Source organism: Armigeres subalbatus, unplaced genomic scaffold (genome assembly GCF_024139115.2).
Source record: "Armigeres subalbatus isolate Guangzhou_Male unplaced genomic scaffold, GZ_Asu_2 Contig330, whole genome shotgun sequence".
In the NCBI taxonomy this organism is placed as follows: domain Eukaryota; kingdom Metazoa; phylum Arthropoda; class Insecta; order Diptera; family Culicidae; genus Armigeres; species Armigeres subalbatus.
Window position 1 is genome coordinate 97,427 of NW_026943076.1, and position 19,424 is coordinate 116,850.

The 19,424-nt window shown below is 41.4% G+C and overlaps 1 protein-coding gene across 1 annotated transcript in view; it reads left to right on the top strand.

The window, feature by feature from the left end:
• LOC134204012 (neurexin 1-like) overlaps positions 1 to 17,497 on the top strand; it is a gene marked incomplete at its 3' end in the record, with an annotated part of 80,381 nt that extends 62,884 nt beyond the window's left edge. Inside the window, exons 7-10 of the mRNA XM_062678851.1 lie at positions 16,209 to 16,316; positions 16,389 to 16,773; positions 16,839 to 17,215; positions 17,386 to 17,497. Coding sequence (XP_062534835.1) covers positions 16,209 to 16,316; positions 16,389 to 16,773; positions 16,839 to 17,215; positions 17,386 to 17,497 — 982 coding nt within the window. The remainder of the gene's footprint in view (positions 1 to 16,208; positions 16,317 to 16,388; positions 16,774 to 16,838; positions 17,216 to 17,385) is intronic.
• Between the last annotated feature and the right edge of the window lie 1,927 nt (positions 17,498 to 19,424).

Genomic DNA, 19,424 nt, shown 5'->3' on the forward strand with positions numbered 1-19,424 from the left:
CAACGAACTGTTAGGCAGAGTTATAGATAAACCTTTGCACTAGAAGTCAGTCGTATAACACATTTTGAAATTTAGCCTCAGTAATGAGTTATTGAAAAACTACTAAATGATCGAATGCAAATTACTAAATGATCGAATGCAAATGACTAAATGATCGATAACATCCTTGCTTGACACATGTAGGGGAATTATTCCAATTACCATCTCACTGCACACATATTCATCTCATCGCAAAAGAAAGAAATGCAAGTGCCAATATCGTCGCTTCTTTTTGCTAATATGCTTCGAAAAAGAAATCAAACAAACAAATCAAATTTCTTTTCATTGCTTTGTTTTGATGGTACATTTGATGGTTAGTAGCTATGAGAAAAAGTCCAGAAGCAGTAACCTTATATCCTGGAAGTAATCGAATAGAACAAGTGCGTGAAACAGAATCGTCTTCCGACATATCTACTCTGTAGAAATTGCCTATACTTTGACGTATCTGGTCAGCTTTTACATCTGATGCACAGTGATGAAACGTGCTCTACATTTGACACACTTTCTTCCCACTTGCTCCCCGGGGACATATTTCTCCAATTCTATTTTGCCACCCCAGACCATTAGATTTTACTTCGAAAACTCAATCGTCCGACCTAGTTCAGGTTCGTTATTGTTTGATATTTTCGATGCCTAGTGACTACGGCCCATAGGCATCAGTGCCCAGTGATTTAAAAAAAAAGTATTTCTCGCTTAACTTTTCAAAAGGACCTAAGTAACATTTTTGTCATGAATTAATTTGAATAGCGCAATCAATAGCTTTCATGTTGTTCTGTTGATTGCGCTATTTGGTCAACGAATCAAGTTTACTTTAACCTTTAACGTCAGAATCGGTACAGTAATTTTTATCCAAGAAAAAATCAATGGTACAAAATCAATTTCTGCTATCTACATAGGTATAATCGTTTTGATGCCAATCATTTGGTCACAGTTAGAATGAGTCAAACTCTGAATAAATGATTGGATTGGAACCATCCCTGGCTGTAACAGCAATTATTCGATGATTTCTGTAGTTCACAAAACAAATTCTCCAACAGAAATACGAATTAAAACTTCCTTGAAGTCACTCCTCCCGTTTATATGCCACGATCAATATACGGTCAAAAGACATCCAAATCTACGACAGGTGACAAACCCTGAACAATCATAAACAACGCCACTTAAACTCACGTAGACTAACAGCCCACATTACCCGTGAGCACCAATAGTCAACAGCAGTCCGACATCACGAAAGGATTCCGAACTGAATAATTCAACCATTGCGCATCAGGTATACAATTTATCATAGCGTGACTTCCGGAAGGCCATCCCTTTCCTCCTTTTCCGTATACGAAATTCCTAGTGGCCACAAATTTGTGCCTCGAGAACGGGATAATAGTGCCAGTTGTTGACTCGTTTCAGCTCCAGCAGCAGTCAACAAAGCTAACGGCAGCAGTTTCTAACACTGCACGACACTTGTAATTGAAATGGGGCCTAGGGTTACCAACGAAATGCGGACCCCATGATTTCGATTCGTATCCATCGGCGGCACCAATTGACCAACGTTCCAAGTGATAACTGTTCGAAAATATGTTCTTGCTGAGTGAGCTGGTTTCCCTAATGTTCGTCAAGCTCTACACTCTCTGCGGCTTGACCAAACACGATAAGTGAACGCAAATGTTTATCGAATGAGAAATAATTGCCGCCATGTCCGCGTTTGGCAGTAAGTCGATATGTGAACAAAGCACAACAGGCGAAGCATGGCATAAAATGCACCCGCGCGGCATCACGGATCAACACATGGACAATCACTTGTCAAATTGTTCATGTAATGCCTTGACTTCCACTGAAAGATGGTGATTCTACAATTTTGTTTCCATATAAAAACAAATTTTTATCATTATGAAGGGTGCCGCTTTGCCCCACTAGGACTAGTGGAAATTGTACCATGCCCATTCCTAAGTACAAATTAAATGCCGTTAAAAGCCAATATTGCATGCTTTGTATGTATCCACATGTTGCAATGATTCCGTGTTTGTGTTTGTATCGCGTTAAACATAGATATTTCGGACCATCTTTCCTTGCAACCACTGCATGAAATTGAATGCTAATGATTATTGCCTGCCGGTTGGATTGCTAACTGAGTAAATATTTAATCAGTAAATCTCCTAAAGTTTGAACTACACGTGTGAATGCAAACATGTGTAGATTAGATGCCTAAAAACGGTGGTGTACCACTCACAGGAACTGGTCTGGTCAGTCATAGGATCCGTGTCGATTTGGAATTCATATCTACATGAAATTAGATAGACGATCTAGACAACTGTTCCTATCGAAATACCCGATTCGTTGTGTTTATAACTTAATTTCTTCCAATCGCACTTATTTATATGGCTGTCGCACTTATTTATTAAAAAAAATCGCCCAAACAAAAAGGTAGATAATTGTATCCTAGACACAATCGTCAGTTTCACGTAGAACTACGTAACATATAGTTTTGTGTAAATTATATAATTTTGAATTTCTGAATGTAGGTATTTTTTGACGGATCTTATGTCGAATTCGTTTTTAAACCTGGGTCAGTGCCAACCCGAACCCTGAATAAAAAAACATTTTCAGTTCCATCTGTCATTGGTTATGTTGGTGTGCGTAGCATCGTGTTTGTTTTGATTCGACACATTCGAAACATATGATCCAGGACATCCAGTGCACTGGCACTGGCACTAGCAGTGCGTTGGCGTTGACTAATCAGATCATGATAAATAAATATGTTTAAGTGCGTGAGCTGATTTTTGCGAATAGTGGAATTTACTTTTGGGTGAATATAAATAGGGAAACTTCTCCTGGAATTCATTTCATGGCCAACGATTTTTCGATATTCATCCCACCAAAAACAAAGCAATGGAAAGGAATTCGGATTGATTATTATTTTTGTGATTTTTCTCAGCAGTGAGCACGCATGTTGACAAAAACAGGGCGACGCAATTGGTGCTGCATTTCTTTGTTTCCCGATGAGATGAATATATGTTCAGTGAGATGGAGATCGGAACAGTTCCCCTATTTAATTATATTCAATAATCCCGTGCACATTCTTATACCAAGAATTCGGTATAGAATTCATGTAAAAGAGATATTCTATTCTACAAAAAATCATCTATTTCTGCAAAAGTTTTTTATCGGAGAACACTCAGAAGCATGTAATAAAAATTCTCCAGGATTCGCTAATTTTTTTCCTCGCTACCTCTACCTCCGCCGGATTTTGGGCCCCGTGCATTTTCAATTTTCAAGAATCTCCCGGTGGAACTGCTCAAGGTACTTCCGGGGGAATTTATGTACGAAACTTGTTTCCTGTATTCTAGAAGGATTTCCTGAAGTAATTATATTGTAGGAATTTCTAAATTAATTCCTGGAGCAACTTCCAGAGAAAATCCTGGAATAGTATTCAAAGATATTCCTAGAAGAATTTCATCTCGAGGATCCCTTGGAAAAAAAAGAGGAATGCCTGAAAGATATCGCCAAAAATTCAAGAAAGAATTACTGAAAGAATTTATGAAGCAATTTCTGGAAGAATTCTGAAGAAAATTCTGAAACGCACGAAAGAATTTTTGGAAGAATTTCAAAAGATATTCTGCATAAGAAATAATTCTATTCGGTATTCCACAAATATATTTTTCTGATAATTCTTAGCGGATTTTGTGAACGAGTTTCAGGGAACTACACAATTCCATCCACCGACCTAATTTAGGACACCATCTGTGAGGAAAACCTGAATGAACTTATGAACACATAACTTCCCTAACAATTATTTTAAAACTGAATCTAGACAACAGTACCGGAATAATTTCATTTTAAACTACAATAACAAATATCACAAAATTCTCGGAAAAAAGATTTTCGACGCGCATTTCATTTGAATAAACAGACAGTTTCGTTTCTCCCTTCTGCTTGTTTATTCCGCCCAGTACCACCCACCCACGTGGTTTTGACAGTTGTAGTACAGTTGTATTGGTGAACCCAGTGCGAAACCGTGAAACAACACAGTGCGAACCCGACAGCTTTGGGGTTGGAACTAGTGCGAACCTAGTTCCAACCTGAGCGAATAAAAAAACACTTTGACAGCACTTAGGTTGGAACTGGTTCCAACCTAGGTTGGAACTTTTTAAAAACGAATTCGACATTAGACTGTGAACGCTATCGATACCATCGTTGTAATCACAAAGCGGAATCACAAACACGTCGGAGAAAGACGCTGCATAAAAGTCATTCGCATGGTGACTGAAAAAAAAATATGGCGTCAGTATCGGTCCAGGTGGTGGCCGTGGCCGTCATCCATGCATTTTTGCATTTTTTGGAACGCCTCCCTCTGACGCGTGCTTGTGATTCTGCCATTAAGATTTGCACTCTGAAGAAAATTCGCCACGGCTCAACCTTATCGTGCTTAAAATGGTGGCCCTAAAAAGAACCGATTTGTTCTCAATAGTGGGCTTTTCCAATCACAAAAAGAAACAAAATCAGAATCTTGAAAGAATATTTTACATTAGCAACTAGCAAGTGTCGAGGTAATTGCTGACATTTGTATTTTGTTTCTATTGTATTTTTTTTTGATCTGAGAGACAGCGAGTTTTGTTCGAAAAATTGTTGTTAAATTTCGAGGCATTTTTGTCTCACGATGAATATGCACGATTTCTACACATTATATTATTTTATGGAATGACATCAAGAACGACGCTTTTATTTGTTTTGTATTTCATGATTAGATCTTCCATACCGAACTAAAGATAATATAGACAAGGGAGTTTTCATTCTAACCAATTGCATTTTAGCTCAACCACTTCAGCCAGTTCAATTTAAAAATTTATGTATAATATACGAAGTCATGATCGAAATCAAGCGCTTATCGGGACTGATATGCGTAAAATTACCAAGCAAATGTTCCGCTAAACTATTTGAATAGCCATGATAGCAAGTTCAATTTTCGTTTTCACTAGCTGCATTCTTGATATCCTCGGTTTTTGATCATGTGCCGTCCCTATCCAGTTTTCCGCGAGGGGTAATGGCCGCCAGCTAGCCTAACCTGATTTGACGTTTGTGGAGGTCAAATGCACCCATCGCTCCGAGCATTCTGACCAATGTGTCATATAAGAAAGTGCTGATGTAGTGAATTCAAGCCTTCTTATATACCACATTGATCAAAATGCTCGGAACGGTGGGTGTAGTTGATTTCCACAAACGTCAGATCAGAGACTAGCCCACAGGCAACTCGACGAACTGAGCACATGTATGTATGTGTGTGTGTGTGTGTGTTTTTTTTTTTTTACAAGGGTTAAAGGCCATCAAAAATCTGCGCGACAGACACCTCGAGCATCCACACTATGCTCGAAGGCGAACAGGGATAGGCTCCTCCCGACCTGCTAAAAATGTGCCTCCCGGATAAACCGGGTCCCTTATCCTTCTTGCTTCGATCCCCCCGGGACCACGGGATGCTGCGACTACTTCCGGGGGGGGCTGTGCTCATGCACTTCTTCTAAAATTCCGGCCCCTAGCTTAGGCTAGTTCGCCGACTGGCTGGCTAATCCACTGCTCTACTGCAACGTAGTCTCGATCCCTCGACGGTCATGCACCGAACTTCCTGACTCGAATCCTCCTGACTCCCCCCGGCGTCGAGGGTGGTCCACCAGTTCCGGTGAAGGAAACTTCCGCACTGGTGGTGCCCCGACTACCGGCGGCTATCGCAGGGGACGCTTTCACGCATTTTCTCGACATCGTCCTCAGGTGCCCTACGTACCCAAATCGCTTTCTTCTTATTTCTTCTGCAGGTTGGCTGTTCGAGTGCCGAGGTCGGTCCGACGATTCCGGTTGGCAGAAAACTTCCGGTTCACCGGCGCCGCGACGATCCGAAGCCAAACACTGCTCACTGCGCTGAATACTCCCCAGAATTGGCACTTATTCGCTGATCTCGCCTCCATCTACGCTGCAGCTCCGACAGTATTTGCGTCACGACTCTGCTTACCGAATTCCACGTGTTTTCCTCGTGACACATTTGCTCTGCGATATTATCCGCCCTTGAGACAGGCATTTCTCTACGAATTTCCGCAAACCGCGGACAATAGAACACCACGTGCTCCGGCGTCTCTTCAACATTCTCACATTCTGGACATAGCGGGGAATTGGTGTGTCCGAACCGATGTAAATACTTCCGAAAGCATCCGTGGCCCGACAGGAACTGCGTCATGTAGAAGTTTACTTCGCCATGCTTTCTGTTCATCAACGTCGACAGATTTAGAATGAGCCGGTGGGTCCACCTTCCTTTCTCAGTACTGTCCCACTTCTGCTGCCAAATCGCCATCGAGCGAATTTTCGCCACCTTTCTCATGTTTCCGGTGTCTCTGCACTGGTAGCACTCGATGTCTTCCGTCAGGGTGATGCAAATGAGTACCATCACGGCGATAACGCATACTGCCTCCGACGATATCGTTCTATACGCACTTGCAACTCGTATGGCCATCAGCCGGAACACACTTTTCAGCTTTTCCCGGTTTCGCTTGGTTTGCAGTGCTTTGCCCCAGGCAGGAACCCCATACCGCAGTATCGATGACGAGACACTAACTAGCAGACGCCTCGTGCTGCTTCGTGGACCGCCAACGTTTGGCATGATCCTCGCTATTGCGTTCATTGCCTTCGCCGACTTTTCACAGGCGTAGTCAACGTGGCTGTTGAAATTTAGCCGGTCGTCGATCATCACTCCCAGGTGCTTCAGTGATCGCTTCGAAGCAATCGCATGTCCTCCGACGACGATTTCCATCCGCTGGATAGCCTTGCAGTTGCTGACTAATAGCACCTCCGTTTTGTGGTGAGCTATTTGTAGCTTAACTCCATTCATCCAGCTCTCGATCGTGGCTATTGCCTCTGTCACAGACGCCTCCACTTCTTCGAGTGTCTCGCCCATCACTGTTAATGACACGTCGTCCGCAAAACCCACGATTTTCACTTTCCTGGGCAGCCGCAATGTCAGGACTCCATCATACATTCCGTTCCAGAGGGTTGGGCCGAGTATGGAGCCCTGAGGAACACCCGCTGTAACACGCATAGACTTTTTTCCTTGGTTCGTGTCGTACACCAGAACTCTGCTCTCAAAGTAGCTCTTCAGGATGCGGCAAAGATATTCAGGAACCCGCATTCTATGCAACGCAGCGGCAATGGCTTCAAAGCTGGCACTGTTGAACGCGTTCTTTACGTCTATCGTAACCACTGCGCAGTATCGATCTCCTCTTCGCTTCTGATTAGATGCTTTGTCAGCACTCTCGAGCACAGTGCGAATTGCATCCACTGTCGATACTCCTTTGCGGAATCCAAACTGCATGTTGGACAGTCCACGCTCACCCTCCATACACTTCGTCAGTCTGTTTAGGATGATCCTCTCCAGAAGTTTCCTAACTGTGTCTATCAGGCAGATAGGCCTGTACGAGGCAGTATGTCCCGGCGGCTTTCCTGGTTTTGGCAGCAATACCAGCTTCTGGGTCGTCCACATTTCTGGAAAGTTACCCTCGTCTAGGCACTTCTGGAGTACCGTTCTGAACATATCCGGATATGCCAAAATTGCAGCTTTCAGGGCCACGTTTGGTATTCCATCTGGACCGGGTGCTTTCTTCATTTTCAGGCGCTTCGCAGCATCTGCCAGCTCATCATTGGACACTTGCCGACCCTCGGAAATTGCTTCTTCTTCTCCGTACGGTATCGGTGGCCACGTAGTCGGATTGTGTTTCGGGAAGAGACCCTCCACGATTTCCTTCAGCATGTATGGGCACGTTTCAGCTGGCGTCAACGGGCCTTCGATCTTCGCCATTACAACCCAGGGATTGGCGTCTGCTTCTCGGCATAGCACTTTGTAGCAATCTGACTTGCTAATCTTGATTGCCCGTTTCAATGCGGTTCTAGCTTCCCGGAACGCCGCCTCTCTCTCTCACTGGTTCCGTCCTCGCTCTCTGTGCCCGCCTCCTGGATCTGAGACAAGCAGCGCGTAGTGCACTGAGCCTCTCGTTCCACCAGTAGGCTGGACGCCGATTGCTCCTAGGCTCCAGTTTTCGCGGCATTGCGGCATCACAAGCCGCTACCATCCTTCTTATCAGTTCGGCCGCATCGTCGTTCTCGAAACTGTTGGCCGGTCGAAGTGCCTCTATAAAGAGGTCCTTGTCGAAGGCTTTCGTCTTCCACTTCTGCTCAGCGGTCACTCTTCTCTGTGTTGTCGCATGGTTTCGTTGCCCAATACAATAGCGAATCGCCTGGTGATCGCTATGGGTGTACTCTTCGCTAACTCTCCAGTTCATGTTCGCCATCAACGAAGGACTGCAGAACGTGACATCGATAATAGACTCCCTCCCGTCTCTCCGAAATGTGCTTACGGAGCCTCCATTGCACAGTCGTACATCTAGCTTTGCCAGAGCTTCCAGGAGAATATACTCTCTCGTATTGGTGACTCTGTTGCCCCACTCCACAGCCCAGGTATTGAAATCACCCCCCATAATTACCGGCCTTCGTCCGATCAGGTTGTCGGTTAACCGCTCTAGCATCTGGCTAAACTGCTCCACTGTCCATCTTGGAGGCGCATAGCAACTGCATACGTAAACGCCACTGATTTTGACGATCACGAATCCCTCACATGAACTCTCTACCACTTCCTTGTGTGTGTGTGCGTGTGTGCGTATGTGTGTGCGTTACAAAAATCTCACATCAAGATCTCAGCCGTCCGTGGACCGATTTGCACGATTTTAACACTAAACGAAAGCTATGACTTTGTCATTGTACAAGTTAATTTTTTTTGCAATCGGACATTTGGTTCCAGAGATATGTGAGAAATACGAACATGAAGTGTATTTTCAGAAAACTAACAAAATAATGTCACATAAATATCTCAGCCGTCTGTAAACCAATTTGAATGATTTTATCTTTAAACGAAAGCTATGACTTTGCCATTGAACCCATTGTATTTTGTTTTTGCAATTAGACATTGGGTTCCGGAGATATCTCTGAAATACGAACATAAAGCATTAGACGTATCAACTTCACACATTGGTAAAATATGTCCCAACAAGATCTCAATCGTCCTTGGACCGATTTGTGCGATTTTATCTTTAAACGAAAGCTATGTTTTTGTCATTGGACTCATTAATTTTTTTCTGCAATCGGAAAATCGGTTTCAGAGATATCTGTGAAATACGAATATGAGACATATTTTCAGACTACTAATGAAAAATTGTCACACCAATATCTCAGCCGTCTATGACCCGATTTGAACTCTTTTGGGCTTAAACAGAAGCTGTAATATTGCCATTTAAGGCGGCAAATCAAATCTGCAGTCTATTTGTATTTTTTTTAAATTGTTAAATTTCCAGAAATATCCCTTTTTTATTTTGAAATCGATAAAAGCATGATAATATCAGTTATTTTATATTCAATTGAAGGTCATATGCATAGAAATTGTAATATGAACTGGGCAAACACAACCATCCAAAAGTGTAAGAAGGGTTGCGTTCACTGTAGGTGGATTAAGTCGGGTTTTTTCAATTAACTTCGCACTGAATGCTGGTCCGGAAAAGAACCAATTTTGACTTGAACCCACTTGACTACTACCGCTGTCCAAGGCCCTCTCTATCAGCGATGCTAGATTTGAAAACTTGTCTTCAATTTGAAGATATTTGAAACTCCGCAAGACATTCAATGTTTGAAGACATTTTGAAGATTGTTCAAAATATTTGAACACAAATAAACATATCAGAAGACAACCAGCTGGCAAGCAAATAAAAAATATAATTTTATTACTTACTTGATACAATTCTTCGAGGAACCTACGCCGAATGGAGTATCCTTCTCCACTGGACTCAATCCTGAGCCAATCGCTTCCAATCGCCCTGAACATTGAGCGCCCTTAGGTCCTCTTCAACTGCAAAAAGCCTTCGTGTACGCGGCCTTCCATCCGCGGCAATAGATCATTTTAAGCCAGCGGCGGTGGCATGGCACCGTCACGCCGTTGATAATCGGCAGCGGCGTGGGCCGACGCGAACTTATTTCAAGCAATAAAAATTTTCCGAATTTTTTTCACAAATTCATCCTTTAATTTTACCAAGAAGTACTCTGAAACTGCTACAAGAATTGCTCCGAAAGTGCCTCCAGGAATTCCCCCGAAAGTGCCTCCAGGAATTCCCCCGAAAGCTCCTCCAGGAATTTCTCCGAAAATTCCTCCAGGAATTCCTCCTAAAGTTCCTCCGGAAGTTCCCCAAGTATTCCTCCAGAAGTTCCTCCAGGAATTCCTTCGGAAGTTCCTCCAGGAAATCCTTCAAAAGTTCCTCCGGAAAATCCTTCAAAAGTTCCTCCTGGAATTCCTTCGGAAGTTCCTCCAGGAATTCCTTCGGAAGTGTCATCAGGAATTCGTTCGGAAGTTCCGTCAGGAATTCCTGCGGGAGTTCCTCTAAAAGTTCCTCCGGAAGATCATCCAGGAGTTTGTCAAGGAGCTCCTTTGCAAGTTTGTCCAGGAGTTCTTTTGGTTTCTACAGGAATTCCCCCAGGAGTTCCTCCAGAAATTCTTTCAAAAGTTTCTCCTGAAATTTCTTCCGAAGCTCCTCCAGGAGTTCCTCCAGAAGTTCCTTCAGAAGTTTCTCCAGGACTTTTTGACTTAAATTCGATTTATTTTCATTTTCTTTTTGTGTTCATACAATAGTGTATCAGTTTAAGTGTTTGGCCACCTGGCCCTTCATCTTCATTTGGTTTTTCTTGCTTGTTTTGTAAGGGTAATTGTTTTGTGTTCAATTTTTACATGTTAACCTTGAGGAGGCATTAGTTAATTTTAAAAGTTTCTCCAGGAATTTCTCCAGAAGTTCAACCTGGTATTCCTCCGGAAATTCCTCAGGAATTTCTCCGGAATTTCCTCCAGGAATTCCTCCGGAAGTTTCCCAATAATTCGTCTGGAAGTCCAGGAATGTCTCCGTAAGCGCCTCCAGGAATTCTTCCGTTAATTCCTTCAAAAAGTTTTCAGAATCCAAAAAATCCTATGTTAATGCTTTTGGATGTTTGCTCAAGAAAGTCCCGAGAAAACCTGTAACTTCTTGAGAAATTACTCATAGAATTTCTCCTGAAATTCTCTCTGGAGTCCCTCATAAAACCCCTCCAACAGCACTTTGTAAATTACTTCGCAAACTCCGCATAAGTTTCCACCAGGGATTCACAGATATTTCTTCTGAATTCCTTCTGAAATTAAGAATATTTTCCAGAAGTTCTTGAAGAATTTCGTATGGAAATTGTATTGCGAAAATATGATCTAGAAAATCTTACGCGCATACCTCTGGGAATTCTTCCAGAAATTCCTACCCAAAAATTCTCCCGGGATTTTCCCGGAAAGTCGTTCACAAATAAATTATTCTGGAAATTAATTCTCCGGAAATTTGTTTAGGAATTCCTCCAAAAATGTTTCCAAGAACTCCTTCACAACCTTCATGAATCTTCCAGGCGATTTCCACGGAAACTTCTCCAGAATTTCTGCTAGAGTTCGCCCACAAAACCTTACAGGATTTTTCTGGGAAATTCCCTAAAAAACTCCTCCGGAATACCATAAGGATAATACTCCTAGAATTCTCTTTTTCTTTAGACTTGATTAGAATATCTTCAAAAATTCTCTAGAAAATACCTATAAGAATATCCGCGAAAATTCCTTCAAGAACTCTTCCTTCTGCTCTTCTGAAAATTTCTCTAGAGAATTCTCCAAGGAACTGATCCGGGAATTCCTCATTCATGAATAATTCGCGACGATTTTTTTGTGGCAATATCCAAAGGAGTTCAAAAAATATTTTGATGATCAATGCATGCAGTATTTCTTGAAGAAATTCGCAAAGGAATTCCTGATTTGAATCTCATAAGAAATTTTTATATAAAATCGTTAATGAATTTCGTGTGGATTCCCGATGGGCTTACACAAGGAGTAAAAAATGTGATAGAATCAACCGTATTCTGCTTCAAATCAACAATATTTTTGATTTATAAATAACAACATTTTTTGTTGATACAATCACAAATAGGGTTGAATCAATCATACGCGATAGTTGTTTCAACTCTCGTGTATATTTGTTTCAACTATGCTTTTCAGAAAAATATATTAGCTCTTTTAGTGGAATGAATTCAACCGTCTAAAAGTACTTAATTCGTCTTACATGCTTTTCAGCTATCACTGTCAAATATTACATCAGAAATCAACAATATCCATGGTTGTTTTAACTTTCGAAAATACTACGAAACAACTTTATCGACTTTACGATGATATCAACAAAAGAGTAAAAAGTGCAAGAAACATAATCGAATTAGTGACACGGGGAGTGAGAGTCATCCACCTTACCACTGCTCCATGCTTACTTCATGTAGGTCGGATGATTTATATTGATCAGTTTATGCAGTTTTCCCATGTTATGAAATGGTTGTCGAAAGAACGATACTAATGTTGTTTCAATCACGCGATGCAGGATTGAAACAACAATAATATTGAATTGAATAAAGTAGTGAATCAGTGTTGAAACAGCAAATTTGGTGATTGAAACAACAATGTCCACGTTGATGGATGCAACCATCGAAATGGTTGTTTCACTCGTACAAGATTCTTCTGCGTGGTAAAGCAAGCGCCTGTAAACGCCCTACTGTAGGCAATTATAGTTGGAATCCTAAAGGCATCATCACCGCTAGGTGGAATTATCTGTACCAAAAAGTGTATAACACATTTCACACATACACGCACACACACATACAGACATCACCTCAAACCGTTCGACTGCGTCAATTGGCATGTAACATTATGTACACTATCAAAAGTTCGATTTTGGAGTGATCATATAGCCTTTATGCATACTCTGTACGCGAGAAAGACAGGAAGGGTTTATGTTTAGGCACTCAAAACGTTTATTTACATAGAAAAGAGGTTCCCAAACTTTTGGATATGCGACCCACCTAGCAGAATCCCATATTGCTTGCGACCCACCAGGTACCAAATGCATTGATTTTGTGAAATTAGATAAAAATGAGTTCGCGTAGGATTGGACAAATCATAATAGATTGCTTTTTATCCCATCATTGTAATCGTCATTTTTTTTAATTGGATGTGGATTGGATTTGGATGGGATTTGAATTGAATTTGGATTGGATTTGAAAATTATTCAGATTGAATTTGAATTGGATATCGATTTGATTAGAATTGGTTTTGAATTAGATTTGGATTGGATTTTAAATAGATTTGGATTTGACTTAGATTGGATTCGAATTGGATTAGGATTGGTTTTGGATTGGGTTCGGGGCTTAGATTTGGATTGTATAGGACTTCTTTATACTTGCCCAAATATCGTATAACAAAAATTACTTAGATCCTAATTCAAAATATGGAATAGATTTGTGGTACAAAATAGTAACAAAATTATGAATTAAGATTTGTCTTTCGCGTCCCACCACTGAACAGCCCACGAGCCCCTGCTGGGAAACTGCATGTTTCAGATTCGTCTTCAAAATAAATGCCATGAACAAGTTGAATCATTGCTGATTTAGTGCTTACAATAGCGGAATATCTTGCGTTCTAAAATAATGACTTTATACATGCCACCACCTAGCGGACAAATTCTAAAATAAACAATACCTAATGTCAAAGCATACGCAGCTAGCACAACTTACTTGAAAGGGTCAGGATTTACTGATATAAGTAACATAAGCATGCAAGAATGGTTTTGTATCCTTTTTACGAAAACCCCTCTCTACTAGGTACCCACATATGGTCGATCTTAGGTAACGTCCTAAAAGATGGTTAAATTTTAGTGCCGCAATCACCTTCACGAAGCAACTTCGGACCGAATATTGACAAACGTCGCATGACTATTCAAAACATAGAATGACTTACTCAGTTTTCTATTTCACATATTCATTCATTTGAACCGTACTGAGAATGGTCACTGCGTTTAATGAAAACATAATTGGCCTTGATTATGTTGACTTTTGGCACTGAAATTGTCCCTCAGTTTAACGTCGGGGCCAGATCTATGTGAGTAATTGTTGAAATCATCATTCAAGTGTTTAGTTTTACAGTAATTTATTAGTTCACGAAATCTAAATAAATACTCACTGACTGATATTTGATTGGAAATTGTCAATGTTCAGCCGAATATGAATATGTACGAAGTGAGGGTGACAAAGAAGGCCGATGGGCTTCACCAAAAATATTCGATTATTTAAAGCTCTGGCCGCAACTACAAAAAATCACTTAATTCCATCATCTATGTTAAGGTTTTCAACCTTAAATGGGCATTTGCTATCATTAGAATTGTACCACAACAACTGCATTGAAAACTGTGAAATCTGGATTTATAATAACGCCACTTTTTCTACTGCTAAATCTTTATGCTTTTTTGCCATTTGATAATCTCTTTAGCTGCAGCAATGGCTTTATGTTCATTGAGCTTTCCATATTGTGTTGCTGGGAAATCAAAATAACGTCACAAATGTATTTTATTATTGACATTAAAGGCACATATATCCTTGTTTTAACAGCCTCACCAAAGAATGAATCGATTATGCATCTATACCTCGGACGATTGATTTCTAGATATCTCCTCGGCTAGTATACAGTTGTCCTTGAGTGAACCCCAATCTATTTCTTTCCCATACTTAACAAGATCTTTCAACGATTTTCCAGCCAAATCGGCATCAAACATTCTGCGGAAGCTAAGCAAGTTTTCTGCTAATACGCATACATCGTTTTCGTCGGCATTCAGTTCCGATGGCTGGAGGAAAACTTTGCGTGCTCCAACGTGTTGACCAGAACTTGTTAGCCTAAATACAAGGTCCTTTGACTGATCCACAGATGGAGCTCACAACTTGTTTCTATAGCTCGACCAAAGTTGATTTCTGCTACGGGTTTATACCTACAAATTAGCCTAGGCGCTTCCAAAGGGTTGATTTCGATAGGCAGGAAGTTCAGTTACAGAAATCTAGCAAGTAGAAAAAATGGAAATACAAATAGTATTTTTTTTGGTTATTATGCCAATTTGTTTTACTTTCTTAATCAAACATGTTTCCCTTACACAGTACAGAGCATAAAATATTGCCGCAACATGGGTGCAACAATTTCCAGCACCTGAAAAGTGCAATCACAATGAGCTGAGAGGATCTCATCAGGGTCTTCCTCCAACGATTGAACAGCTGGTATCAGAATCCAACACTCAGCCGGTGGATCACATACTGTATAGAACCTTAATGTATTGGTTAATATAACTCAAGAAATTACAAAACAAATCCTTACCTTTCCAATAAACCACCAAACGCATTGCCACACTTCTTTGACTTTTTCGCAACTTTTTTAAGCTTTCGTATTGGTTTCCCGGTTGTCATTCCAATGTATAGAGCAAGTACATTTAGGCTATGAACCATTTCACCGATTAGTTTAACTTGTAGTTAAAATCTGGCATTTCGTTGGTTATTTCTCTGTGGTTAAAAAAAATAACCTTGCTCCGGAGCATGATTAGATTTGACCGTTCGATAGTTAAAATTTGTTCGCGAGAAAATTGCCGTCAAATCCATTTAGTTCCAGATAACTATCAATCTGTCAAATCACAAACGGGTCGGCTTCAGGGCAAAATTTTAACCACTATGGGAAAATAACCATTGAACTGTCAAATTTTAACTAAAATTTAAAAGAATCGGTGGAATGGTTCTTACAGCCTTAAACCTTATCATAATCCACACATAAAGATAATATTTTGGCATCGTAAGCAAACGTATGTGAGTTTGTCTTTTCAACAATTGTAATTGTTTTCTTTATACCGTTCTAAATCTTCTCTGGTAAATGTTCCGGTTTTTATAGATAATATTTTGCAAACGAGTTTGCGAATACTTATCTACTTTCTATATTTCGAGAAGATAGAAAAAAAAATCAAACGATGTCAAATGGTCGACTATCGGTGAAGTTGTTCCGCAAACGTCAAATCATTTGATGCACAAAAAAATTATGTTGGTTTATTTTTCCGGTGTGACGTTGATTATTGAAATCAAAGAGAATACTAAGATGTTCCACAAATAATTAGTCAACGCTGGAATTGATTTTTGCCGGAGGATACGCTCACGTAAAAAATCTATACAATGTAGACTAACCTCTCGTTTCCTTACATCTACTCTACTTTCAGCTCCTCCCACCGTGGGATGTCTCCAAGCAGGGCATGCTGTCGTTCAAGTTTCGCACAAACGAACCGAACGGGTTAATAATTTTGAACACCGTGATACGACAGCCAAGGGTAAGATAAAACTCTCAGAACGTTGTAGATGTAGACCCATCATGTCGCTCAAATGGCTCATTATCTTTGCAGCCGGACTTCTTCGCAGTTGAACTGCTCAATGGACACATCTACATCCACATGGAGTTGGGCTCGGGAGCGGTCAAGGTACGGGCCTCACGAAGGCGGGTAGACGACGGCGTTTGGCACGAGCTGTCGTTAAGGCGAAACGGTCGAGACGGAAAAGTGGGAGTCGATGGCCAATGGAATGACTTCCGAACGCCGGGCGATTCAACGCAACTAGAGCTGGACAGTCCCATGTACGTGGGCGGCATTGGACCTCCGTATGCGGATGTGGTTATTCCTCCAGCGATTTGGACGGCTACTCTGCGGCAGGGCTTCGTGGGATGTTTAAGGGATCTAGTGCTGTCGGGGAAACCGGTCGATATAGCAGCGTACGCTAGACAGCAGGATTCAGGTATGAAACAAAATGGAAGTCACGGCTTAGATAATTTTACTACTTCAATGATCTACAATCTACAGGAGCCATCAAACCGTCCTGCCACATTGTTCCGACTCAATGCGGAGGGTCTGTATCTCCCTGTCAAAACGGGGGCCAATGTACGGAAGGATGGAACCGACCGCTTTGTGACTGTTCGGCAACACTTTTCACCGGTCCCACGTGTGGTCGTGAATCGGCAACACTGGCCTTCAACGGTTCACAGCACATGGCCATCTGGATTGGTGGCACCCAGGGAACCCGAACACAAACCGAAGAATTGGTTATCCGGTTCAAAACGTCTCGCCCGGCTGGTCTCCTACTGCTCACCAGCGCCGAGACAAGTTCATCTGACCGGCTTGAAATCGGGCTGGTGGCTGGCCGCGTCCGGGCAAACGTCAAATTAGGCGAACGCGAGAAGGTAACATCCATATAGCTTCCATTTCATACCGACATCAGGAAACTCACACACAAGTAGATTAGAACCTGAATGAAATTCTCTTTTTCTACTTTATCTACTTTTCCCTCGAATTAATCGATAAATTAAAATCTTCTTTATCATCCGCTGTAACAAAAACAAACAACACGAAGAATCTGCTGGCTGGCCAGGGAGTTCTTAATGACAATAACTGGCACACGGTGAGATTCTCCCGGCGAGCGTCCAATCTACGACTGCAAGTTGACGGGGCACCTCCCGTCAGGGGTACGTTATGTATGTATCAACAGCACCATATTTTGCCCTATTACGTGTCGTGACGTGTCGTTTCTCTTTTTTGATGATGATGAAGAAAAAACGAAAACAAAGCGAAAACGAGGCTCTCGCCTCGAATACGTTTGATAATTCGCTTCGTTTCTTGAAAAGAGCAATAATAATGAAACACTGAATTGGTATCGATCGAGCGGAAGAAAAATCGGTGTAACTTTTCACGGTCCCTCTTGGTTCTTTGCTACGAAAAACGATAAAAGTAAAAATTAAACCAGAGAAAGTCGACCCATTGTTCCGAATCCCATCCACTACAATCCTACGAAAACAACCAGACAATGAAAGCAAGAAAAAACTCATTAGCTATCATCTTTCGTTACTTCACCAGCATTTGCGACTGCCACAATCACTATCAAACAGAAAAACCGAACCTCAAACAAAACAAACCGCCAACAAAAGCGTGTCAATATCAAACTACCCTTTTCGTTCAATTGAATACAACCATTTTGTTTCATTCTGTTTCGCTGTTCTGCTACTATCATGTCCCAGATTATCATCATCACCTCATATCGTGCAGCTGGAAAACAAAATCGTTACAATCAAACCAAATTGCGAAGACTGAATAGGATGTCAGGACAGCATCATAGTCGCCAATATGTACCCCATCGATTCACCACCCAGGGAAACAATTAGAAGTCATTATAATTTCCCATTCATTTTAAATGGAGCATTCTCAATTGATTCACTTTTGATTTTGTTCATTGAACATCATCATCTGATATTACAATCAAAGCAAAAAATATGATATTTTAACCAAACACGTGACTTCGAATTCAATCAAGCGAGCGACACAAAAACAATACTCATCACAATCAGCCGTCATTGAGCTGAAAAATTCATTCTCACCCACCATCTGTTCGATTCGAATATTGCGCTGCCGACGCGGGGATGATAAGGGATGCGTCGATGAATAATAACTAACTGACAAACATGGAAATAGCAATAGCAATTAACATAACGACAGACTTACTTCCAGTGAACGAGTGCGTGCATTCAATTATTTTCTGTCACGTCGAACGTTCATAATCGTCACTGCTGCACAATGTGCAATTAACTCGTGGTTTCTAGCTTTATTGGTTTCTAGAATTGCAATGAATCAGTTTCATCTAGGGCTAGGCTGGCCCTTTTCTTCGTATTATATGTATACAAATTGTTCAATATTTTGTTATGTCGTAAATCTCGTTCAACCTCAAAATTTTACTAAACAAATGTCCGCCGTGAAATTTTTTTGCGAATATGAGACAACTAACTGTGGTACGATCAAAATTTCTCATATTATCAGTTAGGTGTCACGCAACGAACAAAATTATTAGAGTTAGTTTTCTCGAAGTATTTCCGGAGGAATTCCTGACGGAACTTTCGGAGGAATTCCTGACGGAACTTCCGGAGGAATTCCAGACGAAACTTCCGGAGAAATTCCTGACGGAACTTCCGGAGGAATTCCTAACGGAACTTCCAGAGGAATTCCTGAACTTCCGAGGGAATTCCTGGTGGAACTTCTGGAGAAATTCCTGACGGAACTTCCGGAAAAATTCCTGACGGAACTTCCGGAAAAAATCCTGACAGAACTTCCGGAAGAATTTCTAATCGACCTGACGGACCTTCCGGAGAAATTCCTGTCGGACTTTCCGGAAGAATTCCTGATGGAAATTCCTAAGGAATTCCTGGCGGAACTTCCAGAGGTGTTGCTGGCGGATTTCCCGAAGGAATTCCTGGTGGAACTTCCTGGGGAATCCCTTGCAGAGCTTCCTGGGAAATCTCTGGCGGAACGAATTCCTGGCGGAACTTCCTAAAGAATTTCTGACGGAACTTCCGGAGGGTTTCCAGACGGAACTTCCGGTGGAATTCCTGACGGAACTTCCGGAAG